Raw genomic sequence first — 25,619 nt, forward strand, 5'->3', positions numbered from 1 at the left:
ATGCACTAGTCTCTAAACCACACTGGGAATTGCCTATGGGAATGCTAGCTGGCACAGCCCAGAACTGTGCCAAGTAACCGCTATGGGTGATTGCAGAGTGGCACTTAGGCCGCTGTTTGGTTGCGTTTCATTTAACAGCACAGACACCACCAAAACATTCAGACAAAGTACATTCTTCACTGGGTACAGATGAGCAGTGGGAGCTTTGAGCCTCTTCCTTAATGCTTGAGAAAACAAAGCTCAAGGCAAAAATACTGCATTTTTATCCACAGAACCTGTTTAATTCAGTTTTTAATTTGTGGAAGTCTTCAAATGCATTCTATTTTGTACCTTGCCTCCTCCGCCATCATACACACAGTTCAGAAACTCATGAAAATACAGAGAAACAATAAAGAAATCTTCACTACAGGCACAGTTGGGAGATTTCTTTCCTCCCACCCACACCTTACATTCAGGAGGCCCAGACTTCTCACAACACATTCCAAAGTAGAGACTCTTCTTCCAGGCAACACAGGTGTTGGGTTATCATCAGCTTTAAAGACTTTTGGAAATTGGAATGTCTCAAAGTCAAGGCCTCCGGGAAGCAACTGATACGTTATCAGGTATCAGCCTACCAAAGAGCAGAAACAGTACACAGATAGGACACACCAGGAGTCCTCTGGCACAGGAGAGCTTAATAGCACTAGCCCCAAGAAGGTAAGTCTGGACAAAATAGGGATTGTATACAAAGGGCCCGGAAAGTGTCCTTTTCTAATAGGTAGACAACAAATATAAGAAGAGAACAAGTCATTAATTCATTTCATCAAAGGCTCCTCAAGTCAGAAGGTGAAAGCTAGGGCACTTAACATGACTTAAAATAAAAGGGAGATGCTAGTCCCTTCCAAAGGGCTGGGGGAGAAACTTGAAAACAGCTTCTGTGTCCACTCCAAAAGGAAAAAGTTCCTCTTTGCTAGTTTCATTTGATAAAATCACCTATAACACACCTGCCCCCCCCAAATCAATGTGTAAATCTGCCAACACATCAAGCAGAAAGAAGGGCAATCATCAAGTGTGATACCATCATTTACTAGGTAAAATAAACCAAGCTGTGCACTTCTCAATCATTAAGTCGTTAACATGCTAAAACATGCTGACATTTGTAGTTTCAAGTTTTTATGAAAAAAGAAATATCTCCCAAACACTAAAGCTTGTCTCATTTTTATTACACAAACTTCTGATATCTATGTGCTATAATGCTAACTATTGCCAATAGGTATCTGAGCTGTAAACTAATCATGGACAGTCATCTGATTAAAAAAATTATCTTTCCATGTTGTGTAACAAACACCCGGCTATCTCACACTTGCTCAAGAATAAGACATCATTTCAGAAGAACAACTCAAGTTCAATCCTGTCCCCTTCTTCTATAAATAAAATTTTTTTCTTAAAATCTAACAAGGAGGAGATGTTACTGGAAAATTCTGTAACTGTACTTATCGATTCTTTAAAAAAAAAAAAGTGGCACCCCCATTTTATGAGAGTGATACTCTGACAAAAAGACTAGGTAGAAATTGTAGCTTTCATTAAACCAGGTGGCAGCAGAAGACCTTCCAGACCTATATCCTTGGATCATTATGATCACAGTAACATTACAGCAAAGATGCACAGAACTGTAAGGTCTCAGAGAGCACTATGCAGGCTGAAACAAGGACCCGGGATAACATTAAGAGAAGTTGTTCAAATACTTACTATAGCCCCGATAAACGGCATTTTTCTCAGTAGTTTAAAGAACTGTTTTTTAGTTCGGGATGTTAAACCTGAAAGACAAAAGTCAGAAATTAACCTAATATGAGTCAAGAAACAAAAAAAATGGACTCAGAGCACAATACTTCCAATACAGCCCATGACGCAGGCTCAGTATTTCTGATCCAGGCTAAAACAACACAGTGACCAAGGGGACATGGTGAGACAGATTAGCATATCAAAGAGCAAGGTTCAGAAATGGACCAGGCTACGGAAACATCTGGCTTGCAGAACAGCAGCCATCTATAAGGATCAATAATTTGACTCATTTTGTTACTTACATGGGAATTTGTACCCACATGTGGAATTTTACAGAGATGACAGGGACTCTAGGACTCACTAAACGCAAGGTCTCCAGCAAAAAGGGGAAATACTTCTTGAAATTATTTTCTGCGTCTTCAAACCAGAATAGTACCGTAACATGAAAACACTCAGCAATATGAAACAGTCTCCCAGATCAAAGGAGGAAATAGTAGTTCAGCTGTAACATGACAAGGATTCACCCGGTGTTCGGCCATCCGATATAGGAAACGCGTGATGCAACGGGATGCGACTCAGGGGAAGGGGATGGACAGAGGGAAGGGCAGAAATTCCACCACAGTGCAAATACCGCAGTGACAGAAGTCACTGATGACAAACACCGGAAAACTCCCAGGGTAGCTCTAAAGGCAGGAATGAAAGCAGGATGACACAGATGCTTTAGAGCCACCAAAAATGCCTACAGGCGTTTCAACTGAGCACCAGCAGAACACTTACACCAAGAAATAACTAAACAAACTTTAAAAATCAACCATTTTAGGACTTTGCAATTTTACCTACATTTTCCCTGCCACTTCATATATATTTTGAAAAGCTACAGAAGGACAGTAATTGCAGTTTGGCACAATCTGTAGCAGATACTCGTTAACACTCTGACAATAACGTTTGTGCTGCACATTTCAGTGTGCACAGTTTCATTAATAACTTCCACAGTGAGAGAAGACTGCGAACTCCTGAAAATTTCAGACAATCTAATCAGATCTTATAATAGTTAGTCAATACTTAAAAAAAAATACTGTGCAACAGTACAAATACTAGCCAAGATGCTAACGTAACCCTGTAGTGAGGAAAGGCTTCATACCATTTTGTTCCTTCCATAGACATTCCCACTACTCGGCTACTCCCGTCTTCAAAAAGAAAAAAGGCTGGTTGAGGAACAGAGAGGCACAGCAGTAAACATCAAGTTAAAAAGTCGGCTATTTTTAACATACTGCCACTGGAGTGTAACCCTAAGGCCAGTGGGAACCGCAAAGCACCATATTCTCCTCTGAGGGCAAAGTAGTCACCTCTGACCATCACGCAGCCAGAGAAAACTACAGGTTCACCAAAAGAGATCTCAATGAAGAGCTGTCAACACCAGAAACTGCTCAAAACAGGAAGATGCTCCGGAAAAAAAAAAAAATCCACACAACAATACCACATGCAATTACCTTGAACATCCTGAGGATGAAACATGCCTCCAACACTGAATCAAAACCACGTCTCCTCCCCCAGCAGGAAGGGAAACAATCAAGAGCAAGAGTTAGCCAAGCACTTTTCACCAGTGACTAAGTTCACAAGAACCCAGCTCTCAGATAAATTTCCCCAGGTTTTGAGCAAGAAGAGAGTGTTGTGACAAGTAAATGGTTTAGCCAAAAGCAAAAGGGAGACGAGAGGAAGTTCCCTCTTCATTCCAGGCTGGCCTACCGCACCCTCTGAAGGAATGGAGGTGTTTCATTGATCGGACAGGCCTTGACCTTAATTTGTAAGAAGGTTTTTTTAATACTAGTTAAGAGCAGGAGGACTGTTTTAACAAGTGTTTGGCCTTGTTTCATCCTCTTTCCCTCCACTACTTAGGACCAACTCTGTCCCTCCTCCCTTCCCCCCAAACATAAGAAAATCCCCCATTTCTAATACTTACTCTCGGAGTGGAAGAGGAAGCCATGCAGCCATACACTTATGAGCGTAGAAGAAATCGTCAACCCAACCAGTTGCCAAGGTTCAAGTCCATCGCACTGGGCATTCACAAAGCTTGTTGCTTTCTCCCAATACATCTGGAGGATTTCCTTGTAGGGAATAATGGCATCCTGTACAAAAGAAAGTGAGACTGATATTGAGAGAAGTTCAAATGCACACAAACAGGGCGTCAAAAAGTCTATGAGTCTATTGTCTATTAAAAAGGTGCTTTTCAGTCTGCAGATCCCATGCTTTCCTTAATTCCTGTAAACAGAACAGGTAGGAGATAGCTGTCACTCATTTCTAGTCAAGAGCTACCGATAAAAATACACATCTTGAGAGATTTCAAATATTCAGAGAGAAGTGCCAAGGGCAGACGTGTAAGATGTGCAAACTTCACAGTCCCAAGACTCATCATCAGATCTTACCATGGCCCGAGAGAAACAATCATGTTTATCTCAATATTTTTTCTAAGGAATTATTAGGTGGCGAGTGAAGACTGAACTACTACAGTACACCTATCAGAGGAGCCACCATTCATCGTGTACCACCAAAACAGGTCTATTAAGTATCCAGGGCTGGATTTTTAAAGAAGATGGAAGTACTCAGCAACTCCTTAAGTTTAAGATCTAATTAGTACTCTCCATACAAAGGGAGGACAGAAGAGACAAACACTGCTGCTGCCAAAAAAAAAAAACCCAGAAAACTGTGATGCAATAACAATTACAATGTCAAACTAGCAATTACTGTAGGGACAGAGCCCAAGTACCTAATCAGTATCTTCAAAGTGCACTCTCTTCAAGAGTCTCAGAAGAACAGGGTGGGGAAAAATGGACATACACAAGGGAAAAAGGCCATTTTCCCCAAAAACTGGGGTCTTCAGTACAATTCTCTGGAAAAAGGTTTCTGGAGATAAGAAGAATCCAGGTAACCACACCTTGTTTGGAGCTATGACCAAAAATAAGTATTTGGGGGGTTTCTTGCATGTTACAGACAAAAGCTTGTGCATTTTACTTTACTTTTTTTAAAGCTTCTTCAGCTGCCCCCAGGGCACTCTTCCCAAGCCTTCTCCCCTTTTAACCTATCATCAAGCCTAGTTTTCCCCAGTTTTGCTGGAGAGTTTTCAGGGGGATCTTCAGCACTACAAAGTTTCACCCTCCAAACAACAGAGAAGGCACACAGGGCCTTTCAAAGGATTTGTAAATAAACCTTGGAAGGAATACATCCTTAATACCTACATGGTCATACTCTTGGTGGGTTTAGAACGGCTTGCAAAGACTGATATAAATAAACCACTAAATTAAAAGCTGCTAAAACTTCCCTTCTCAGCACCCTTTACAGATCTCACTTCTGGGTCGAGCCAACAACAGAAGCAGCATTTAGGGTTTTTTTAGGTCACATTTAGGGGTAACATGTCATTTCAATACAACTGGAGAGGCTACAAACAGCCTTAAAAAAGCCAAGTTCTTCCAAATAATCAATGGAAAAAGGGAGGATTCCTTACAAAAAACACTAATGAATATTCATTACTTTGGAAAAGCAGTAAAATGCATATAATGCAAGAAAGTTTAAAAATATTTAAGCAACCCAAACATAAAGGTAAGAAATTCCAGGAAAACAACAGTGTCAGCCCATCGCAGAGGACTAATATCACCCACGTCCCAGCACAGGCCAAAGGACACAGACCAAACTGGGCAAAGCCAGGTCTCCTCATAAGGAGCAGCACTCAGCTATGAGCAGTCAAATTAGCACCCATCCGCTTGGCAAAGGGCAATTTAAAAATACACCAGCTGCTTCAGCCTTGAAAACGAGACAGCCACATAAACCACTGCAATTAGGCACTGTCGTAGCTAATGCCCAGTCCTCCAATCCAGTCACCACAAAACTGATTTAACCCTAGAATTTAAGGGAAGAGCTACCTTTTTCAACTAACCAGAGGTGGTACTTAAGTTTTGAGTTTGCACAATATTCTCTGAAAAATCCCTGGAAAGGCATGTTTAGCCAACAATGGTGACTTTGGTTCATTGCCTAGGAGTTAATGCCAGGATATCATCCAGTTTTGGAACTGCACTTAAAGGATGGAAAGCGGAGCCACTAATGTGCTGAAGTCTTGACAGCTGTTCTCAACTGATGGCAAGAAAATGCTGCAGCATCAAATATAAAGCGGGTTGTGCTTCTTTTCCTGAAGATGTAGGATACTGTAAGCTCTAAGCCCAAAATCAAAATGGAACATGACCTTCTAGACAGCAGCCACTTAAGTCAATGGCCAAGCTAAAATAAATGAATCTGGCAAGAGATTGATCTCGCTTTTGGAAAAAGCTCTGGACAGAAGACCCTAGCCAACTGCACATTTTGTTCTCAAATCACACACTCCCCACTGAAACCACTGCATTCGGCACCACATCAGCTCTCCACTGGCATAAGAGGAAAAAATAAGTCAGTTTTTCTAGACGCAACGAATACCAGTGGCATATCTTGCACCCTATCACAGGGATAAGCAAACCCTTGGAAAAGCCCTTCCGTCCTCTCTTTTCTGAGAGCCCACCAAACCAGTGCTCTGGTCTGTAAATTCAGACTGCTCGACTCTGAACTTCAGGTGATCCCAAGCAAAGTGCAGATGGAAGCTCTGCAACGCCTGACACCACAGTAACCCCAGCGTGCTGCTGCACCAAGGTATTTTCTCAGCCAGATTACGAGCAAAAAAAGGCTCAGGTGCATAACAAAGACATCAGGGATGAATGAGCAACGTCGCTCTTAGCCTACCGTATATACAAGGCATTGTGCCTCTGCCTTGACTCACTTTTCCATTACTGAGATGCAAGACAAAATATTTTACCTTAAGTTTACCTCAAGCTAGAAGCATGCACGCCAGCACTGCTATACGGTAACTCAATGCTACATCCAAGCTTCGAACAAATAAGAGATGATTTTCATGATGTTAATTCTAAGCCATTAAGGAATTTCTTTCTCCTTCTGGCTTTAAAAAACAATCTGAGATCACTCCACAAAGAATACAGTTTGACATGGTAAAGTTTTCTCTGTATTTCTCACTTTCTCCTTCCTCAGTCATTTCATACTTACAAGAGTTTGAAGGATGAGATTGATCAACTTAAATACTAAAAAGAAGGGTTAAAAAAACAGTGAAAATTGGCATAGAAAACGAGTTAGCAGTGAAATACAATTTCTCAGCTCCCTGCCTAACTACACACTCTGTTTTTTAAAGCGCCTCTTTGCCCCAAAGTATCCAGCATGATATGAGACGTCTACTTTCCGAATTACTAACTTAATCCTAGAGAAACTAGAGGGCATTTAGAAGGTTGCATTCGAATGTACTCTGGTTTTATTACAGCCAACAACATGTGATTGCAACCTCACTGCTGCGGCCCTACACCGCTTCCTTATTTTACAGGGAGGAGGCAGGGATAATAAATACATTGCCTACATTCAGCCAAGCCATTTGAATCTCTTCCCCTGCAGCCCTGAAGAAGTTGCTCATAACAGAGTAAAAAACAGGGAGTTGTTTTTTTTTTTCTCCAATCAGCCTCATCCAAAAGAAATGTTCATCACAAGCAATAAGAAGGGATGGACTTCCAGCTTTGCGGGATTATATCATCCATTCACCCCTGCTATTACCACTCCCCCAGCTGGGCTAAAGACAACAAAAGCTGGCCTGATTTTAAGCCTACCTACAGGACAGAATTTCATGTAAGACAATAACCTGCCTATTTGGGAAGATATTAAAAAAAAAAAAGGTTTCCCTTCCCATTATAGGAGAGTAGATAAGCTGGTTTTATTTCCTTAACAGAACCTTCCCCCACAAAAGCTTCACAAGACACAGGATTATTTTAGAAGCAGTTTAAAAGCCCAACTTATGAGCACACTAAAAAGCATGGGAGAAAAAATCTCCACTGGAGGATTTGTTTTTAATTCTCAGAGCATTAAGACAGGCCCAGGTATCAGATAAAATACTAATTGCTATCATTAGGACTTGCAGCATTCATTTGTACCAATATTAATGCACTCGGCAACCCAAGCAGTTTACATATTGAATTTTTAGCTCCACAGATTAGGAATACATCCTTAGTACTTTATTTCTAAAAGCCATTAGCTAGCTGAGCTGGTTCCAGGGATAGCACTTATGCCACTACAAAAGAGGACAAATTAACTGCAGTAATGCTCTTCTGTCCCAGATGATAGAAAAGAAAGAAGCGGGAAAAAATGCCAAAGCTAACGAGAGCAGATTTTGCAGTTTTGCCAGAACAGCATTTCCTTGGCTGCAAATTTTAGGACTCAAATAAGCCTTTTTTAAAAAAAGAAAGAGAGAGAGAGAAACAGGCAATAAACTGGAGAACCTCACACTTTTGTTGCAAGTGCCTCCTGTTTCTGACATTGTAAAGTGGAAGCACTGTTAAAGTTTACCTGTGGGAAGAGTAGAAAATAAGGTTTTATCAGCAGAATCTTCCTTCCCCCAGGAGAACATTTAAAGTGAGCCACATAATAAAAGGAGCTTTTAAAGGCAAGTTTATTTTAAGCAATAGCATAAGTCTTAGGCTCACTGTGCAAGTAGGAACTGCTAAGATGAAACCACATCCTCAGCTTTCACCCGAATCCACACATTTTCCCAAACCAGGGACCCTCTGACCACATCTCCGTGCCCGAACCTTAACATTTGTGTTTGCCATTTGCCTTTCCTCACTTCAACAGAGCCGATGAACGAGGCGGCGAGTCGCACAACTCAGCACGTAGTAAATCAAGGCAGAGGGAGATTGCTCACAACGACTGCATGAGCTAGGTCAACTCTGATTAGGGTAACGCACAGAATACAGGTATTGCCACTGTAATTAAGGCCTGTGCTCCTATGCAACAAGTTTTTCCCAGGAGAAGGCTTCCTGACTGAAAAGAAACTGTGCAAAACCAGAAACGACACAGCAGCTTTGTTTATTCTGCTCCTAAAAAGAAGGAAGACTTCAATTAGCAATGCCTTAGCTAACACCTTGTTGCCAGTACAGGCTCTGGCCACAAAAGGCACGTCTGACCAGCATAACTACGCAGTATAACTGGCCTAGTCACAGGTAAGTACTGGACTTGCAGCCTTCAGCCAGCCAGCTTCCTACCAGAGAGCCGGGGAATGGGATTGAGCAACGCCACCTCAGCCTCGGAGGGTGCTGGTTGCTGCATGTGCCTGCAGTGTTTTGATTCGCACCCCAGTAATGAATCTGTTCCTCCGTCCCTCCCTGCCACCCCCAGCATGACAAATATCTTTACATAAACACCGGGCAGGGAATATTTGTTAGTCAGCTCCTAACTACAGCTTGAGGTTTGGACTGCGTGCTGCCCCCCTCACCAAAGGATGTGGGCATACAGAGCGATACCAGGTACAGGATCTCTCAGAAATCAAGAATCATGAACCTTTAGATGTATGGGCTGAACTGTATGAAAGAAAAACACGTTCAGGTAATGCTCATCTTACCACAGCTCCCTGGTACCACCAGCTTCTTCTGCGTTGCATTTATTTCCACCACTGCCATACTGAAACCTTTTTTTTTCCCAGAGGTATGACTTTTTGGGGTTTTTGGCACATACAGTGTATGCAAAATTAATGTATATGTACTATCCCACCAGCCCTGAGATTTCAAGGGGAGTGGCTAGACAATGGCTAATTATAGCTTCAGCACAAAAACAAACAAGGCAGCAACTCTGAGTAAGACCAGCAGCATCCTGGCTTCCACTGCAGAGAAGGAACACAAAACTATCAAAACAAGACGGAAAAAGGCTGATTCAAGGCTCAAAAAATCTGTAGTTTTACAAGAGCCCAAAGGACTTTCAAAATTAGGTGCAAATTCAGATTTCATTTAACCCAAAACACACACAAGATGTTGTTAGCTATTGTTCACTTTGCTCAGTACAACAAACTGATTTATAAAAGCAATGTCTCTGCACACATCTAGGCACGCTCCAGGTAGCACAGAGCTCAAATCTCATAAAAGATACAATTCACTCAATAGACACCCTGCGTGAACCCATTATGGATCTCCTTGTGGGTCACCGGCTCCAAGAAAGTGCAGTTTCTGCAAGGAAACGTCCTCTCCCAGTACCTGCAATAATTAGGATAAAAGAAGCACTCAGTTCCCCGTGTGCTGGGACTCATCTGGACACATTTGTTCATTCCTCCACTCGGCATCCTCTCAGATGCGGATCACACAGTCCTTTCTGCATGCCTTCTGGAGAACAAAATGGGTATTTATTTGAAACATTTTGCAAGTAGCTCAGTGCCACGCAGAGGTACACGCAGCATTAAAAGATAAAGTCTTGGCAGGAGCTGTCCGAAAGCAGATGATAGCATGGCAATTGTTCTGGGAACAGGCATCCGCGAACAAAGGCAGCACCAAGACCTGGCACAGTTTCCTAGCAGGGTTATGCAAGCCTCCGACAAAACCCCTAGTATCAGCACAAACTGAATGCCGCTATTATACGTTAAGGGCCCCGTTCTTGGGCAACTTTGACCACAGTGCAGAATCCTCAAAGGCTATCTTATCAACATCAATATGCAAAACCCTTCATCCCCTGTGATACCTAGTCACATGCCCTTCCCAATACGTGGCATGTATGGATCTGGATGAGCTAAGAAGAGCGACGGAAACAAACGCTCAGAACACAAGGGCTACCTGCAAACTTCTAGGAAACACAAGTTTTTCCTAAAAAAAAATTAAGAAAATCGTATCACAACCACCATAGCCCACTGCAAAGAGACCAACACACCTGCTACTACAACATCAATTGACAGAATCCAAATCTCAGTTACACATCGCACTCTAAGGACAGTATTAAAACATACTTCAAAGCCCCTATCACTACACTAACCAGTAAAGGGCCACAGCCGTTTAGCTGGTACACAAAGAGATTTCAGTACTAAATACTCCAGAAGGAAGGCCTTCTAATACTTGAAAGGGAATGTCTTTGACCACCTGGGATGCAGAGAATAAGAGCAATAGTTCTAGGTCAAAAAACACATCACTCTCTCTCCAAAAACCAAAGAGTGTGAACAGATCAGGCCTTCTGAAACAACCCTCACTGCATGCTGGGGTCTGTGGTGGGAGACAGCTGGTGCAAGAAGAAATCAGACTGAAATTACGCCTTTTTATTGCCAGAACCGTGTGTTTGGCAGAAGAAGTAAGCAGCACCTCAAAATCTGTATTAACAGAAACGGGCTCTACTGAACCCCTTTTGCCAAGACAGTCACAGCACGGTTTTGATCGCTGCCACACCAATTAAACCGCATATACACAATAAACACTGTGATTAAGTTTACCTTACCACCACCAAACAGTGGAAGCACACGCTGAAGAAATCAAAGGCAAGGAGCAAGGTGTCATCTCAGCAGATCCTCCCCTGCTCAGGTTAGCGATTCATCTATAACTTGTAAGGGTAGCAAGAGAGTGGAAATCTGTATTTAGTAGGCTGAAAGTACACAGCGCGTGGGATAAGCAAGATTTTTCTTCATCTAGGTAAGAGAATTTCCAGTGCCTCACAATCCCTCTTGCTAAGGTCATGGGGAAGATCGCAGATTCAAACCATAATTTAGGAAAAATGCCACGTATCGGTGTTTCTCCAGAGAAAGCTTCAGCCTCTGAGTATACAGCCAACTTCGTTAGCTTTCCAGAAGCCAGGAACCCTGGGCAAAAGCCACCATCTAGTCTAATGAATAAAATAGCAAATCTGCACAGGTCTTCTAGACACAGTAAGTAGCCGTTTTCTCCGCAAAGCCTTGGCACAGAGAGACTAAGGCGAGAACAGCCTGACCACACAGCACGCTTCCAGCAACCCCAGGCCAGTCTAGACCACACTGTGAGCAAGGTGAGCAGTATTTACTCGTTCCAAAAAAGCTAGTTTTTGGCAACAAAAGCAACTGAAACACAAGCTGTGCAAATTCTCGATGTTGTCCCAGGCTACACCCGCTGACAGCCACCGAGGCATGCCACGGGCCTTGCCTCTGTCCCCCCACATGGAAATGGTGACACACTGGCTGGGCACAGCTCCACGCCAGAGTGGGAAGAAGCAGCGGCTCTTGAGTGTTTGGGCACCGACAGCCGCTCCCCGTGACCAAGTGGGAAAAGGCAGTCGGCCACAGATGATGCTCTTTCATCTACCACCCAGCAGCAGCCACGATTTCAAGGCACCTTCCTGGGGGTGAACAAAAAAAGACAGCACCCTTTCCAGGTTTGAGGACTCAGAAACTGCGTGCCAGAGCCAACTCTATTTCAAGCAATCCTGACTGTGACCGTAGACTTTGCTTCTCTACTACTTCTAGTAAAAAAAAAAAAGAGTAAGTAAGTAAACAGGGTCTCTATTAGCCAGATAACTTTTAGCAGAAGCTCAGGTACCTTCACCAAAACCCAGAGCAAGTGGAAAATACAATTTCTACCCCACCCCGTTGAAATAAACCCACAGAGCCATCCGAAAATACCGTTTCCAACCCTCCCTGCCCTGAAACGAGACACCTGTGGGAGGCAAGGAAAGCACTGCACGGCTAGCAGGCCTGCGAGAGTGACATCCCCCTTGTTTAGGGGCACAGCACGGGCCCCGCCCGGCCTCCGGAGCCCGGCCGCCTCCCTCCTGCCGCAGCCCCCCGCCCCGGACCCCCGCCGGCGGCCGAGCTCGGCCAGGCGGCCCCCGAGAGCCCCCGGCCCACACCCGCCCACCGCCGGAGAAGGCCCCGGCCTCGCTGCCTCAGGGCCGGGACGGCGCAGGCCACGCCGGGACCCCCCCTCTCTCGCCCCTCCGTGTGCCGGCCAAGGCGGGGACCCGCCACCCCACGCTCCCCGCTCACCATCGCGGCCCCCTCCGCCTTCTCAGCTCCGCAGGGTCGCGGCTCGGCCCCGCTTCTCCCCGCCCCGGCGCCGAGATTGCCCGGCGCCTCCCCGCCGCGCCCTCGCGACGGCGCCCCCTGCCGGGCGCGCCGCGGGCAGCGCGCGCTCCCGCCGACAGGGCGGGGCGGCGCGAAACGGGCAGCGGCAGGCAGGAAGCACGGCAGCCGGGTCAGACCTGAGCCGAGGCCGCTCCCTCAGCGTAAGGGCTGCGAAGTCAGCGCTGCAGCACGGGAAAAGGCAGGCTTTTGGTTAAAAGCCTGAAAAAGCGGTTTATAAACTCGTTCTGATCCCTGCCCAGTGTTGACACCCCAACGCTTCCTCACACCACTTCCACAGAGAGAGGCGCTCCTGATAATGACAATTAAGGGAATTAACAAGCAAGCAGTTCTCGGAGCTTGAGCCTAATCAGCTGCTGCAAAACACAAGGAGAGCCCCTTGCTTCAAGAGCTCTACATTAACACACAGTCATCCTTGTGCATGACAAATACTTGGTTAGCACAAGTGGAGCTGAAGCTGATGAGAAATTTTATTCCGAGATTATTCCAGCATCCAGTTGCTCTTAACCCCTATCACTGGTTTTACGGTACATTTGTTAGATGCACAGTGTTCCTCCATTTTGGGGGGAAGAAAGTTTTTGTTCTGTGCAAAATGTAAGGCAGGAGCTACTGGTCAATATAGCATTAAACTCTGTTCTGGGTGGATCAAGTGTGACCCCACCAGACAGAGGCTGGGGGCTGGGTTTCAAACACAACAAGCAGAATCTTGTTTGGGACCAGCCTCCTACAGCAATTTTTAGGCATCCAGGGCAAACCCCACCTGGCAAACATCCAAAGGGCTTTTAAGTTGTGGGAAGCAACATTTAGAAGAAATCATGTTACGGATTAGTTCCAGCTAGAAGGGTACCTACTTGATCATCTAGTCCAACTACCTGACCACCTCACAGCTGACCAAAAGTTAAAGCATGTTATTAAAGGCATTGTCCAAATGCCTCTTAAACATGGACAGGCTTGGGACATCAACCACCTCTCTAGGAAGCCTGTTCCAGTGTTTGACCACCCTCTCAGTAAAGAAATATTTCCTAATGTCAAGTCTGAACTTCCCCTGATGCAGCCTTGAACCATTCCCACACATCACATCATATCACTGGATCCCAGGGAGAAGAGATCAGCACCTCCCTCTCCACGTCCCCTCCTCAGGAAGCTGTAAAGAGCAATGAGGTTGCCCCTCAGCCTCCTTTTCTCCAAACTAGACAAAGCCAGAGTCCTTAGTTGCTCCTCACAGGATGCTTCCAGTCATGTAGCATCCAGTTTGCAAAGAGGGAGGTAGCCATGCAATGTTTCACAGCTCTAGTGAGCACACCCCAAGGGTGGGACAGCAGCATGGAGGTGGGAGGCTGCCTCTGGGGAACCAAAAGCAACCTGGAAAGAGGGAGAGATAGGCAATGGCAAAAAGAAAGGGAAACATTTCAAATAAGTAGTTCCTTGTGCGGTGATAAAGGAGCAGCCTAGCTTCAGGTAGGGTTGTGTTTTGAGGGCAAACACACAAGTGGATGCTCTGGTTGCCAGTAAGTGGTGTGAATTGGACAAATACCACGGTAGCATTTGGCTCATTTCCAGCCCAAAAATTAACGCATGGAGCAATTGCAGTTCAGTGTGTCATAGGGTGCTGCCTCTGCCACCAGCCTGGTGCGTTACCTTGAGCAACTGCCCTTCTCCTTGGAGATGGCAGCAGGAGCAAGTGCCCGTCTTCACCTGGGCCTACACAGGAGGTCTTGGAGCACAATCTGAAGCCCACACTCAAACCAGTTATTAAATAATCATTGGTGTCTTTGCCAGAGTTGAATGGAAACCTGCAGGTTTCTGATGCCCCTTGTATCCATAATAAAGTGTTTGAGATGCAGCTTTTGTTGGAAGCTTCCAAACCTATTAAGACAGTAAGTTCATTAGAAGTAAAACTGAAGATTTCTGGTTAGTCACTCCAGAACGTATCTTGGTTTTAAAATGTACAAGTCTATATATTCTCTTGCACAGATTCAGGTGTGGCTTTTTAAATTATTGCATTTAATCTCCCATGCTTTTGTTTTCACAGTGTTTTGAAATGTGTATACAAGTATCAGCTCTTGGCATTTGTAGTTAGTACAAATATTTAACTCTGTGCTGTATTTACAAGTGGTAACTGTTCTCATCAGCTGTCACTGTGCCATCCAAGCTGTCTTCTCGCAGAAGATGGCATCTTACATAAGTCACCAGACAGTACTTTTATCTCAAGAAAACTGCCCTCATGGGATTATTTTTATAAGTATTCCTAGATATCAGATGTTCTTTTTAGCAGAAAAGGGAACAAACAGATCTGTTACTAACCCACTATCAGTCTCACAAAGTAGGTCTTCTTCCCATGCACTTACCAAGCAAGAAAGCATCTATTTGAGATGACCCAGAAAGTGCTGTGTTTTCTGATTGAAAAAACCTCTGCAATAAGCACCGAGGCCCTCAAACTTCCAGAAAAATGTCGCTATTTGGAAAATATCCTTTAAAAAAAGATTATGTCTGAGTAACATTTTGCTCTCAAGGGGGTGAGAGGAAATCTTATTTGTTCCTTCAGCCCTGAAAAAAAGCCTCTTAGGATGCATCATTGCAAGCCTTGCTAATCTTTACACACACCTTCACATACATTGCAAATGGGTGACTTAGAACACTTAAGGAATCACTGACAAAGGTATTAGCAAAGCTGGTTTTGATATGAAGTTGTAAAAGAGCAACTTAATGTTTGATAGCAAGGTTCACTCTAATTACTGCATGGAAGAACCATACAAAGGAAAATTGAGTTACACTTGAGTTAGAATGATTCACAGAAACTGGAGATGCAAAGACTAAGGAAGACCCTCCCATTGAGTCACAAGGTTCAGAGTAGACCCACTTGCTTTCTAAATTCCTGATGGAGCTTAGGTGCAGCTGGGTCCAATCAGTCTCAGACTTGGTCAACAGTTTATGTCTAAGGGATTGTACATGCAAAGTTTATATAATGCTTCATTAGCATCAACTCAGCATGCAAAGTTACCAAGACAAAAATCAAAGTTGCCATACTACAAGGTTATGCTCAATATACACCTCTACAACTACCTGAAAGGAGGTTGTAGCAAGGCGGGGGTCAGTCTCTTCTCCCAAGTAACAAGCAATAGGACAAGAGGAAATGGCCTCAAGTTGCACCAGGGGACGTTTAGATTGGATATTAGGAAAAATTTCTTCACAGAAAGGGTAATCAAGCACTGGAACAGGCTGCCCAGGGAAGTGGTTGAGTCCCCATCCCTGGGGGTATTGAAAAGACAGGTAAATGTAGCGCTTAGGGACACTGTTTAATGGTGGACTTGGCTGAGAACTAGGTTAATGGTTGGACTTGATGATCTTAAAAGTCTTTTCCAACCTAAATGATTCTGTATCAGTCGCTTACCAAAGATCTGTCATTGGTAAAAGGCCTCTGCCTCAAGGAGCAGCCTTGAGATGTGTCCTAGCTCAAGGGGAGACCAGTGCCACGCAGCCTTGCTGCCTAGCAGAGAGAGCTCAGAGGTGGCTCACTTAAGCTGTCATATTTATAGGATAAAGTGGTTGGCTTGTAGTCAAATTACATGTGAGAGAAAAGGTATGCAGGAGACTCCTTGTACCCACAACTTTTTGTTCCTTCATAAATGAGTCTTGGAAAAGCCACCCACTATTCATGTGTTAATCACAGGATCGGTGTTCCAAGCTCATATGCATCAATGCTCACTGTGTCGCTCTGCTTCTTTGTGGGTTTTCAGAGAACATATTGAAACAAGTGGAGTTCACAGCCCAGCTACAGCTCAGACCTTTACCTCTTCCAGAGTCTGCACCAAACCACTGCCAGTCTGGTCAAGGGGTCAAGCACATCCATCACAACGTAACGCCAGGAAACCGACAGCTTGGTTTGTTTAATCTGGCTGAAAGCACAGGGAGAGAGGAATACTGTATCTCACTATAAACATGTGGGTGGGGGAAGAAGAGACCCACCAGGTAGGGAGAGGAGCCATTTGAGTGAAAGGACAATGGTGGCATGAGAACAAACGGATGCAGGTTGACCCTGAACCCATTTAGGCTGAGAATTGCAAGAGGGTTTGTAGCCATGAGAGAGCTGAGGTTCTGCAACAGCCTTTCCATTACAGTAATAACAACTTGTAAGCCTCAAAAGCCAGAGCCACTTCTCCAAACCACGCTACAACAAAGGACTGTGGCTTCTTCACAGCTTTATGACTGAGTTTAAGAACCTATCTTGAAACTGGAAGACTTACTCCATAGAGATTAGGTTTTCCATATTCATTTAAAGCAGGGTTTCTGTTTTTCTCTGGTCCATCACACAGCTCAGCTCCTCCACAGCTGAGGCAGAAATTACTTTTGCCACTGTTCAGGTGAAGAAAAAAAATTGGAAGTACCTTGGCTTCTCCTTGCAGGTAGCAGGATTAGTGCTGTGGCTGTGCCAAAGCAGCTGCTCTCGCACAGAGAAGGGAGTTGCCTTTCCTAGGAGCAGCTGGCCATCACCTGAGCTCCTGGTCCTGCTCTCCTGACCCTGCTGCTGCTGACCCCAAGAAGGGCTGGGAAGGGAAACCTGGGGCTGAGGAGCACAACAGCCAGGCTGCTTGCATGGCCTGAGCTGACCTAGAGCCTGGTGCAGAATAAGGCCAAGAGGGTAGGTTTGCTGGAAGATGATCACTCTTAGCACTTGCAGCCTCCCAGCAATACCAAGAGGACCTCTCCTGCAGAGCTGCAGTCTGGCCACCTCCACTCTGCCAACCAAGATGCCTGCCAGCATTGCCCATGCTAAAACAGAATTCTCACACCCTCCTTTAAAGGCTGTCTTGGAAAAGGGGCTGGAGAGGGGAAAAAAAAAAATCAAATAAGTCCCAGTTTTGCAACACTCCAAGACCCTCTCTGCCAGCAGGGCTGTGTGTGGGTATTACAGGTTACATATTTATAAGGGGAAAAAAATGTCATTGAGACCAATCCAGCAGGACTAATTGGTTGAAGGGCTAATGCAAAAAGTCAAGTCTGAAAGCAGTTGAGTATGAAAAAAGGAGTGCTTTTTCCTCCTTCCACAAAGTAATGAAAAGAGGGGATTATAATAACTTTCTGAATGGAACAAACCCCTCTTTCTTCTCTCGGCCCCAGCGCTGCCTGCTCACTCCTGCAAGCAGGCAGCAACCAGTTGGCTGAGGGGAACAAAAGAAGCTGCGATCAAGCAGCACAAGCCAGTGCCTCTCAGTTCAGGTGTCAGCAGCACCCTGGCTTCAACATGCATTTGTGAGACAACCTCACAAGGCAGAGAGGAAAGAGTAGATTTAAATATTTTTGCTGAGGATTTTAATGGGATATTGCATTCTTGATGGAGTTTAAAGTAGTAACAGCTCCACCTATTCAACCCCATTTTGCTTAGATCTGGCAGTCCTGAAGAGAAGGTATGGGCTAGCCTTTAAAAGACAGGGAGAAGTAACAAGATTTAATGTAGATTTAAGGTTCTTGATCTACATCAGATCAGAGGGCTTCTTTTAGAGACAATTACTTTCTCTGATTCTATAGGACTTACAATCATTCATATTTGCCATTTACAAGCAGTTTAATGTTGCCTACCTAAGCATATCATCAACACCACATTAAGAAACAAATCAATAGGTTAGCCATTAGCAAACCTCCAGCCGTAATTCTCAGCTATGAGGAAGGTACAGTAAGCTCCTGCAAGAAACATTGCTCTCCGCTTCAGCAACAGGCAGGAATTACAATCTCTGCTCCAGTCAGCCATGGCTTGTAGGAGATGGAAATAAGAAACACATTGGCTTCCTAGAATAGATCACGATGTACGCGTTGTGTCTCACCCCAGACTCATTTCCTTTCCATGCATTCCCTACTGACTGATTAAAAACCACAGTACACAGCACTGGGAAGTTGCTAGCAGCTGCCAGCCACACAGGTCACCGAGTAGCTGTCAAGTCAGCAGATCTGGACCTCCAAGGGTTCCTCCGCCCCACTGCACTGGCTAAGCCCTCTGTGCTGCATGGCCGGGAATCCAGAGCATGCAACTGAGGAGCCCACACAGCCCCAGGACGCAGCCCTGCCGGAAAGGGTCATAAGCAAGTTCGTGTGAGGATCCGAAGTTCACAGCTGTGCAGCAGGAGTGTGGAGCTGCTGTTTTGTTTGATTTCAAGACAACATGCTTCTGAAGTATAAAAGCAGGGTCAATAAAATTAAAGTCACATCCATCACCTGCTAATGTTGTTTTAGCTGAGGCTTGAGTTGGCATAGAAATAGTCCACTGACCAGTTTCACTTGCTTGTTTGGAGGAAGTAACAGGCCCAAGGAGGAGTGCCACCCAGGCTTCCCCTGTCCTTTCGCCTGCCTAATCAAAGCACAGGGGCAATACCACACTGAACATCCACAAAAGTGTCCATAACTAGGTACAGAGCAGATGCAGTCTGTAAGCAATTCATCTGCTAAGCAGGTAATCTCAAAAAATTGATGATATAGTTAGCTGAATCATTTTAAGAAAAGAATCTGACCACTATTTAGGAGCAGAAAGTAGAAGCAGTAAAATTAAGTAAATGGACCATTCCCCACAAGCGGTTTGTGTGGGTCAAGACTCATATTTCCAAACATCCATGATATTAACACAGCCCAAATCACACTTCTGTCATTTAGTTTGTTTTGCTAGTGTGGTTCTGTATAAGTCTTGGGGGAGCAGAGGATAAGAGATATCAATGGCAAAGAGGAACACTTTCCTCCCCCTTTCCCTTCCACTGCTCCATGGCTCACATCAGGCAGATGGCCACAGCACATGCAAACCCATAGAGATCAGCCAAGTGGCTGCTGGGGTGCAACCCATCACAGAGGATCCCAATTCATGCACCCATTGATCAGCTTTTACAAACATAATCCTGATTTTGCAAAGACCGAGTGTGATGTATTTCAGCACAGCGTGTCCTGATCTGACCGCTCACATCCATATTGCACAGGACACTTGTAACTCAGCTGCAAGATGCTGTTATAAGGACAGCCCAGATATAGGCCGTTTACAACCCCAGATTGCCTCAGGGAAAACTGCATCAGTGCCCTCCTAAGATTTGTTTGCCATGTTGCACACGATGTCAATACACACATGGGTGCAATGTGTTGCAGAGGCTGAGCCAGGTACAGTACATCCAGCCTGACTGCTCCAGGAAAATGTGGTTATTTAGACCTTCGTCAACAGGAGCTTTCTTCCCCCAGCTTACCCTGAAGACTTACAGAGGCAAGTCTGGTCTTGAGCAGATGCTCTAAGCCTCAACTCAAAGTACAGCACAAACTTAATCAAAATTTACAGTGCATAAAATTAAACACATGAATACACCTTTGAGGGACTAGAAGAAAACTCATACCAATCGGAGGAGCAGACTTTTAAAAAGCAATATTAAAATAAATGAGTCCAAAGGGCCCTCACAGTGAAAGCCTAACATGGGTTTACATAAAAAAAACATTATGTCTGGTTAACCTAGAATTTTCTAGTTGATTTGTTTGATTTATAACTAAACAGATGAAGAACAGTAGCTATTTTCTACCCTAGCAAAGATCTTTCCTGTAATCTTTGTTGATGCAACTTTATATTGTGCACATATGGGCTCAGTTCCTGAAACAACTGTACAGTATTCCTATTTGGCAGGCAGCATAGGTTCTTGTCTTATAGAAAATTACACTGGAACTGATGGAATTAAAAGGAATCCCATTTTTTCTCTTGTTTCCAAGTTGTTCAGGACAGAAGCTACTCAAAGTGCTGAAATATGAGCACTTGGAAATAAATATTTATGTTATGCATTTTGTGTATATATTAAGAAATACAAAGCTCTGGTTTTATATAAACTCTACAGAGGTTAAAGAACACAGTGTAATACATTCTCAACATTTTCCCCCTAGAAACTTCAGAAATTACTTAGCTTAATGACTGCAGCACAGGATTGGAAAATGGCAAATCAGTCAGAGAGCAGCAGTTCTCTAGAAGAAAAACAGATACAGGGGATTTTTTTTGTCCACTTCCCTGTCGAGTTTTACAGCCCTACATGTAGCTCCCCAAAAGAAATTTTTGTTGCCTTTACAAAAAAAAAAAAAGAGAAGAGCCTATCAAGTACAGAGCCATTAGCCATTAGACACCATCTACCACAAGTTGAAAACAGGAAATGTTCAGCTCCTTGAATAATCCAAGATGCTGAGTAGCAGATTACTACATCTACATTTTCTGGTCAGCCTAAGGGTTTCTTGCAAGTGCTGATCCCAGCACACCCAGACCAGACATTTCTGATGATGTTTATGGCAAGAACACTTTAGGCTTTCCTTTCCAAGGGAAAGCCCTGCAGGAAAGACACTGAGCCCCCTCCTGCCCCAGTTAGCACCCACAGAGGAGGTATTTATGGGTCAATTGGGAGGTGACACCACCAGACCTGTCCTAGTGCCACCTTCTGGTCCTCCCCAGCCTGTCGCTCCTGTTACCACTATTGCTCCGCAACTCTGCCCTTGTTCCCATCCTGGTTTCATGTCTGCTTTCACATCCCTCTGATCTCTATAGGTCTGACAATTGCCCTGCTCAAGACACATTTCTTTCCAAAGGCACTGGATTTATTAAAGACCAGTGGCATAAAAGGGCAAGATGGACTAAATGGCATCAGCATAAGCACTGTCTTCCTAGTGCATTTGTATGCATGTGATTTTACCATCAAGCTCCATCTCTACTGTCCCAAGAAAGCCTCTAGACAGGCACTGAGAGGTATTAAAAAAATTAAAAGTCATATTGCTGCTAGGAGGCATTCCCAGATGCCCTTTGGTACCACATTGCTGCCCTCTCTATTGAGGATGCTCTGGGTGCAGGAAGCTGAAAGAGTCCTTACCCAAAGCAGGGGGATTGATTGATTGTTTGCATATCTGCTTTATTAGCTTCACCCTTTCAAGGCAGCAACAGGGCCTGAAACATCCACAGAATCAAAAAGTCACCTGGGAACTTCACCTAACAAATCCCTTCTCCTCCCATGGCTCATTGCTAGTCCTCAGGTCTCTGTATGGAGCACCCAGGAGCTGGCAGAGCTCAGGTTTTGACCCTGGACTTTCTTCCACAGCTGCAAGAGTTCAGAGGTCTGGGTTAAGTCATTGAGAGATGCTTTCCAGCACTATGCCCTTAAAACAGCTTGGGGAATCACTATATCACATTCTGGTTTAATTGTGTAGCACAGGCTACATGCAAAGGCACATCAGACAAGCTTTGGATGAGATCCTCACACTTTCAACTATCTTGTAACAGTTGGTGCTTGCACAAGCACTTTGACAGTGTTTCACCACCGCGAGCACCAGAATCCAGCCCAGTTTGGAGCAATTCCATGAATTACCACATCCTGCTGTACACTCGCTCTGGTCAGTCATCCAAGCAGCATACTAGCATCACTCCAGACAATTTTGGGTTTGTATTTTTTTTTTTTTTTTTCGATATTACCTCAGGTAATGTTCTTGGTAGTCACAAAAGAAACTTTAAAAATAAACCAGACTTGTAAAATCCAGAAGATGACAATTCCCAGTGTAATGGCAATAGTTTTACCATTGGACTGAATTAGCCCAATAAATATTAAAATACTTGGATACAAACTTCTTACTGCTCCATTGGTAGAATAAGTTCAGTCCAGGCTGGAAAGCAATGCAAGCTGTTACCAGACAATTAGACCACAACTGAGACAGCTTCTAACACCTTTCCAGCAGCAGCTGTTTAAATTCAGAGAAAATCCTGCCTGCCAAGGACTAGGTAGAGGCACTGCTCCCTGCCAGAGGCACCTTTCCAACTAGATTTAGATTACTGTAACAAGCACCTCGTGGTCCTGGCTTCAGAGTGGCTATAGTAATATTTGCAATTTCAACTTGCTCTTTCAGTGTTGCAATCAGTTTCCCACTGATTTCTTCAGAGCTTCTTGTTGGTGAAAAGCTTTCTAACTTCTCTCTGGAAGCAGGGGTGAAAGAAGCAACAACCTCTCGCCCCTTCAACACGGAAACCCTAGCATTTTGCAAGGCAAGCAAGCAGAAATTAAAAGCCATGCTTTTTACCAAATAGGGCCAAAATTCTCTGAGGTGTCATGTATATGTCAAAGAATTTCTGTATTTGTTTCTTTGCTCTCACGTGCTAACACCAAACATATTTGGTAACAAGGAAAAAATATTGACTATCCCATATGGCATAGCAAATTGAGCCTCAGCATGGTGAAACATCCCAGAAAGCTGATTGCAAGATGGGTACCTGGAAGTCAGCTAACAGCCCCGTGTTTATAACAGTAAGCCCCATCTTGGAAAACTGTATTCTATCATCATATCTGCACATGCTCATGCATATCAGTTTATTATCTCCAAGCCTCACAAGGGACCTGTTCCTATAACACAGCCACAGCTGCAACCACTACATTTGGTGCACAGACATGTAATAGCACTTATGGTCCCCTTCCAAAGTCTAATGACAGCAAACTACTCTCAACAGCCCCACGGCGGGAATTAGCCTGAGAAGACTGTATAATTGCTCCTTGCTATCTGTGTGGCACAGAAACCACAGCCTGGATTTATCCCACTTCACTGAAGTGCCTGAGCAGCATTCTGCAGCTGATAGAGAAGATTCAGCAGTAGGATCTTCCTGACCATGAATGGGCTGCATTGCCTTTGGAGGTGTCCCTTGCTCTCTTGCTCACAACAGCACAGCTCAGAAGTGACCAAGCCACTAAACTCATCTTTATAATTTAAGCCCCTAAAGCAATGGAGGAGGAACTGCTGCCCACATCATGCCTTCCAGCTCTGCTAAGAGGCATCTGGAGACTTCAAACCCCGCCATGTGCTCAGCAACCAAGGATGCAAACCTAAAATCCCATTTCTGCATCTCTCTGCAATCCTTTAAGGGGTTCCTCTAGTCTGATAAGCCACAGCCTCATAATTGCAGCAAATCCATACAGGTTCCTGGCTGAAAAAACCATGCACTTGCAATTCCTCTGCATTAGCTTCATCTCACCTCCAGCAGCCCCTAGGCAAGAGTGCCTAACACAGTAAAAATCTCCATGTCTTGCCAGATTTTCAGCACAATACAAAGGCATTTCAAGATCTATTGTCTTTTAATGCAGAGCAGTGTTTCCATACCAGTCCCGATTATTCTTTATTCATTTGCAAATGCTTTTGCACCTCTTGTCACACCATAGTAGGTGTATTGGCCCAAGAGCATGATTCAATTCATAGCTCATACACTTGGGAGATTTACCACCTTGAGTAGGATTTATACCACAATTTTAGGATGCAGCAAGACTTCAGCTACTACACAGTGAATACCAAACTCTGGAAGAGCATAATCTGGACTGAAAGACCCCTTGAAGGAATGTGTCTCTCCTTCTTTTAACCATAGAGGGAGCTGAGTCTCCACTGTTAACCTCTTTAAAAAAAATCAGGCACTCAAGCTCCAAGTCCCAATATACAGCCCAGAAATTATATTGGGCCCACTTCCCAGCACAATACCCAGACCTCACACATAGAGGAAGAAGGCAATGAGGATTAAATAATTAATGCCCCTGGATACTGTTTCCCCCCCAAACTACAGGGGATCACAGAGGAAAAAACATTTCCTTAAATATGATTGATTGCTCTTTGCTGGCACAAGAAGAGAAAGAGAAATCAGTCAGGAATATTCTCCATCGTTCCGCTGGGGCTTTGTCAAACACCATAGCTCCTGCATTTCAATGAATGATAAATTGCTTTTAAGAAGTGACTTTTATGTCAGTGAGCATGTTATTATTGATTACTCTAATCTCGCACTGGAAAAGAGTCTTCATACCCTACTGTTCTTTAAATCACCCAGAGAGTTTAGAGGTTGCTGTCTAACAAGCTCCTAAGTCATATCTTCTTTGTCAATCTTATCAACCCCCTGTTCAATTACAAAAATGTAAATAAAATGCAGCAAGCTTTGGCCTAATGCCTCACGACTCACATCTCTCTTCCAAAGAGAAGCAAGAGATCCTTCAGCTGCACTTGAGGCTTGTCAATCATCATTTTAATTCAAAGCAAGTTCTCATTTTCTCAGAGCCACATCCAACACCAGAGCACAGCAGTGGTTTGATGGGTAACAAGATGCACATGTCAGAGCCAGGAAAGCCTCTGTGATTTCCTTATGTCTGAGGAATATCAGTTTAAACACCAGTTAAAGAGTGACACCCCCTGGAACCACCCCATGACTTTGTTCTCTATCCTCACTATGCCACAAGGTGATGCTTTCGGTGGCAGCAGAGATTAGGAGCGACTGAAAGACAGCCCCAGCATTGGCTTCTCTGGCCACTTTTGTGTTTGTTAACGGAGCCTACTCTTGTATCTGGCCAGCATCGATTACACTAGTAAGTAGAATATCTTGCTTTAAACATCAGGATGCTCAGCAAAGTAATCTAGTAGTTACATCCCAGCACGTAAACAAAGACATTGCTGACGATGCCATGTACATTGAAAAATTAATGGCCAAGTAGGACTCGAATGCACACTGACATGAGGCTTTTCATGTCCTCTGGATGCTCTGACTTCTGCAAGCCCAATGTCAGCATCTCCTCATTAGCTCTCAGAGGACAGATGCTATGAAATGACTACCAGCATTTGCAGAAAGACATCCATCAAGCAGAGTTGCTCCTGGCAGCTCTCACTCAAGAGCTATCTCCTCCCCTGGCATTAATCAGAGTAAGAAGTGACCACCAGGGCTAAAAAGGTGCACAATGTTCTAAAGATTTTTCTAAAACATATTGCCGTGTCATCAAAAACACCCAATTCCTCTCAGACAGAACAAGGCTCTTGGCTTTCTGAAAGCTTGATCACTTCAAGGGACCTCAGTTCAGGAAACCATCTGGTTACAGGAATAAAGCATGTGAATGAAGCAAACTACCCACTAAAATTGAACAAAGGAAGCAGTAGCAGGATTGTGAGGTTTTTCTATAGT

At 44.3% G+C, this 25,619-nt stretch overlaps 1 protein-coding gene across 1 annotated transcript in view; it reads right to left on the reverse strand.

Annotated features, from left to right (window-relative positions):
• Positions 1–12,639, reverse strand: part of SGPL1 (sphingosine-1-phosphate lyase 1) — a 32,025-nt gene extending 19,386 nt beyond the window's left edge. Inside the window, exons 1-3 of the mRNA XM_082310595.1 lie at positions 12,584–12,639; positions 3,722–3,887; positions 1,729–1,796 (exon numbers count right to left, since the gene is read on the reverse strand). Of these exons, the coding sequence (XP_082166721.1) occupies positions 1,729–1,796; positions 3,722–3,887; positions 12,584–12,586 (237 nt within the window). The 5' untranslated portion in view covers positions 12,587–12,639. The remainder of the gene's footprint in view (positions 1–1,728; positions 1,797–3,721; positions 3,888–12,583) is intronic.
• Positions 12,640–25,619: the final 12,980 nt, after the last annotated feature.

The sequence above is a fragment of the Platalea leucorodia genome (assembly GCF_965183815.1).
Source record: "Platalea leucorodia genome assembly, chromosome: 4".
NCBI lineage: Eukaryota > Metazoa > Chordata > Aves > Pelecaniformes > Threskiornithidae > Platalea > Platalea leucorodia.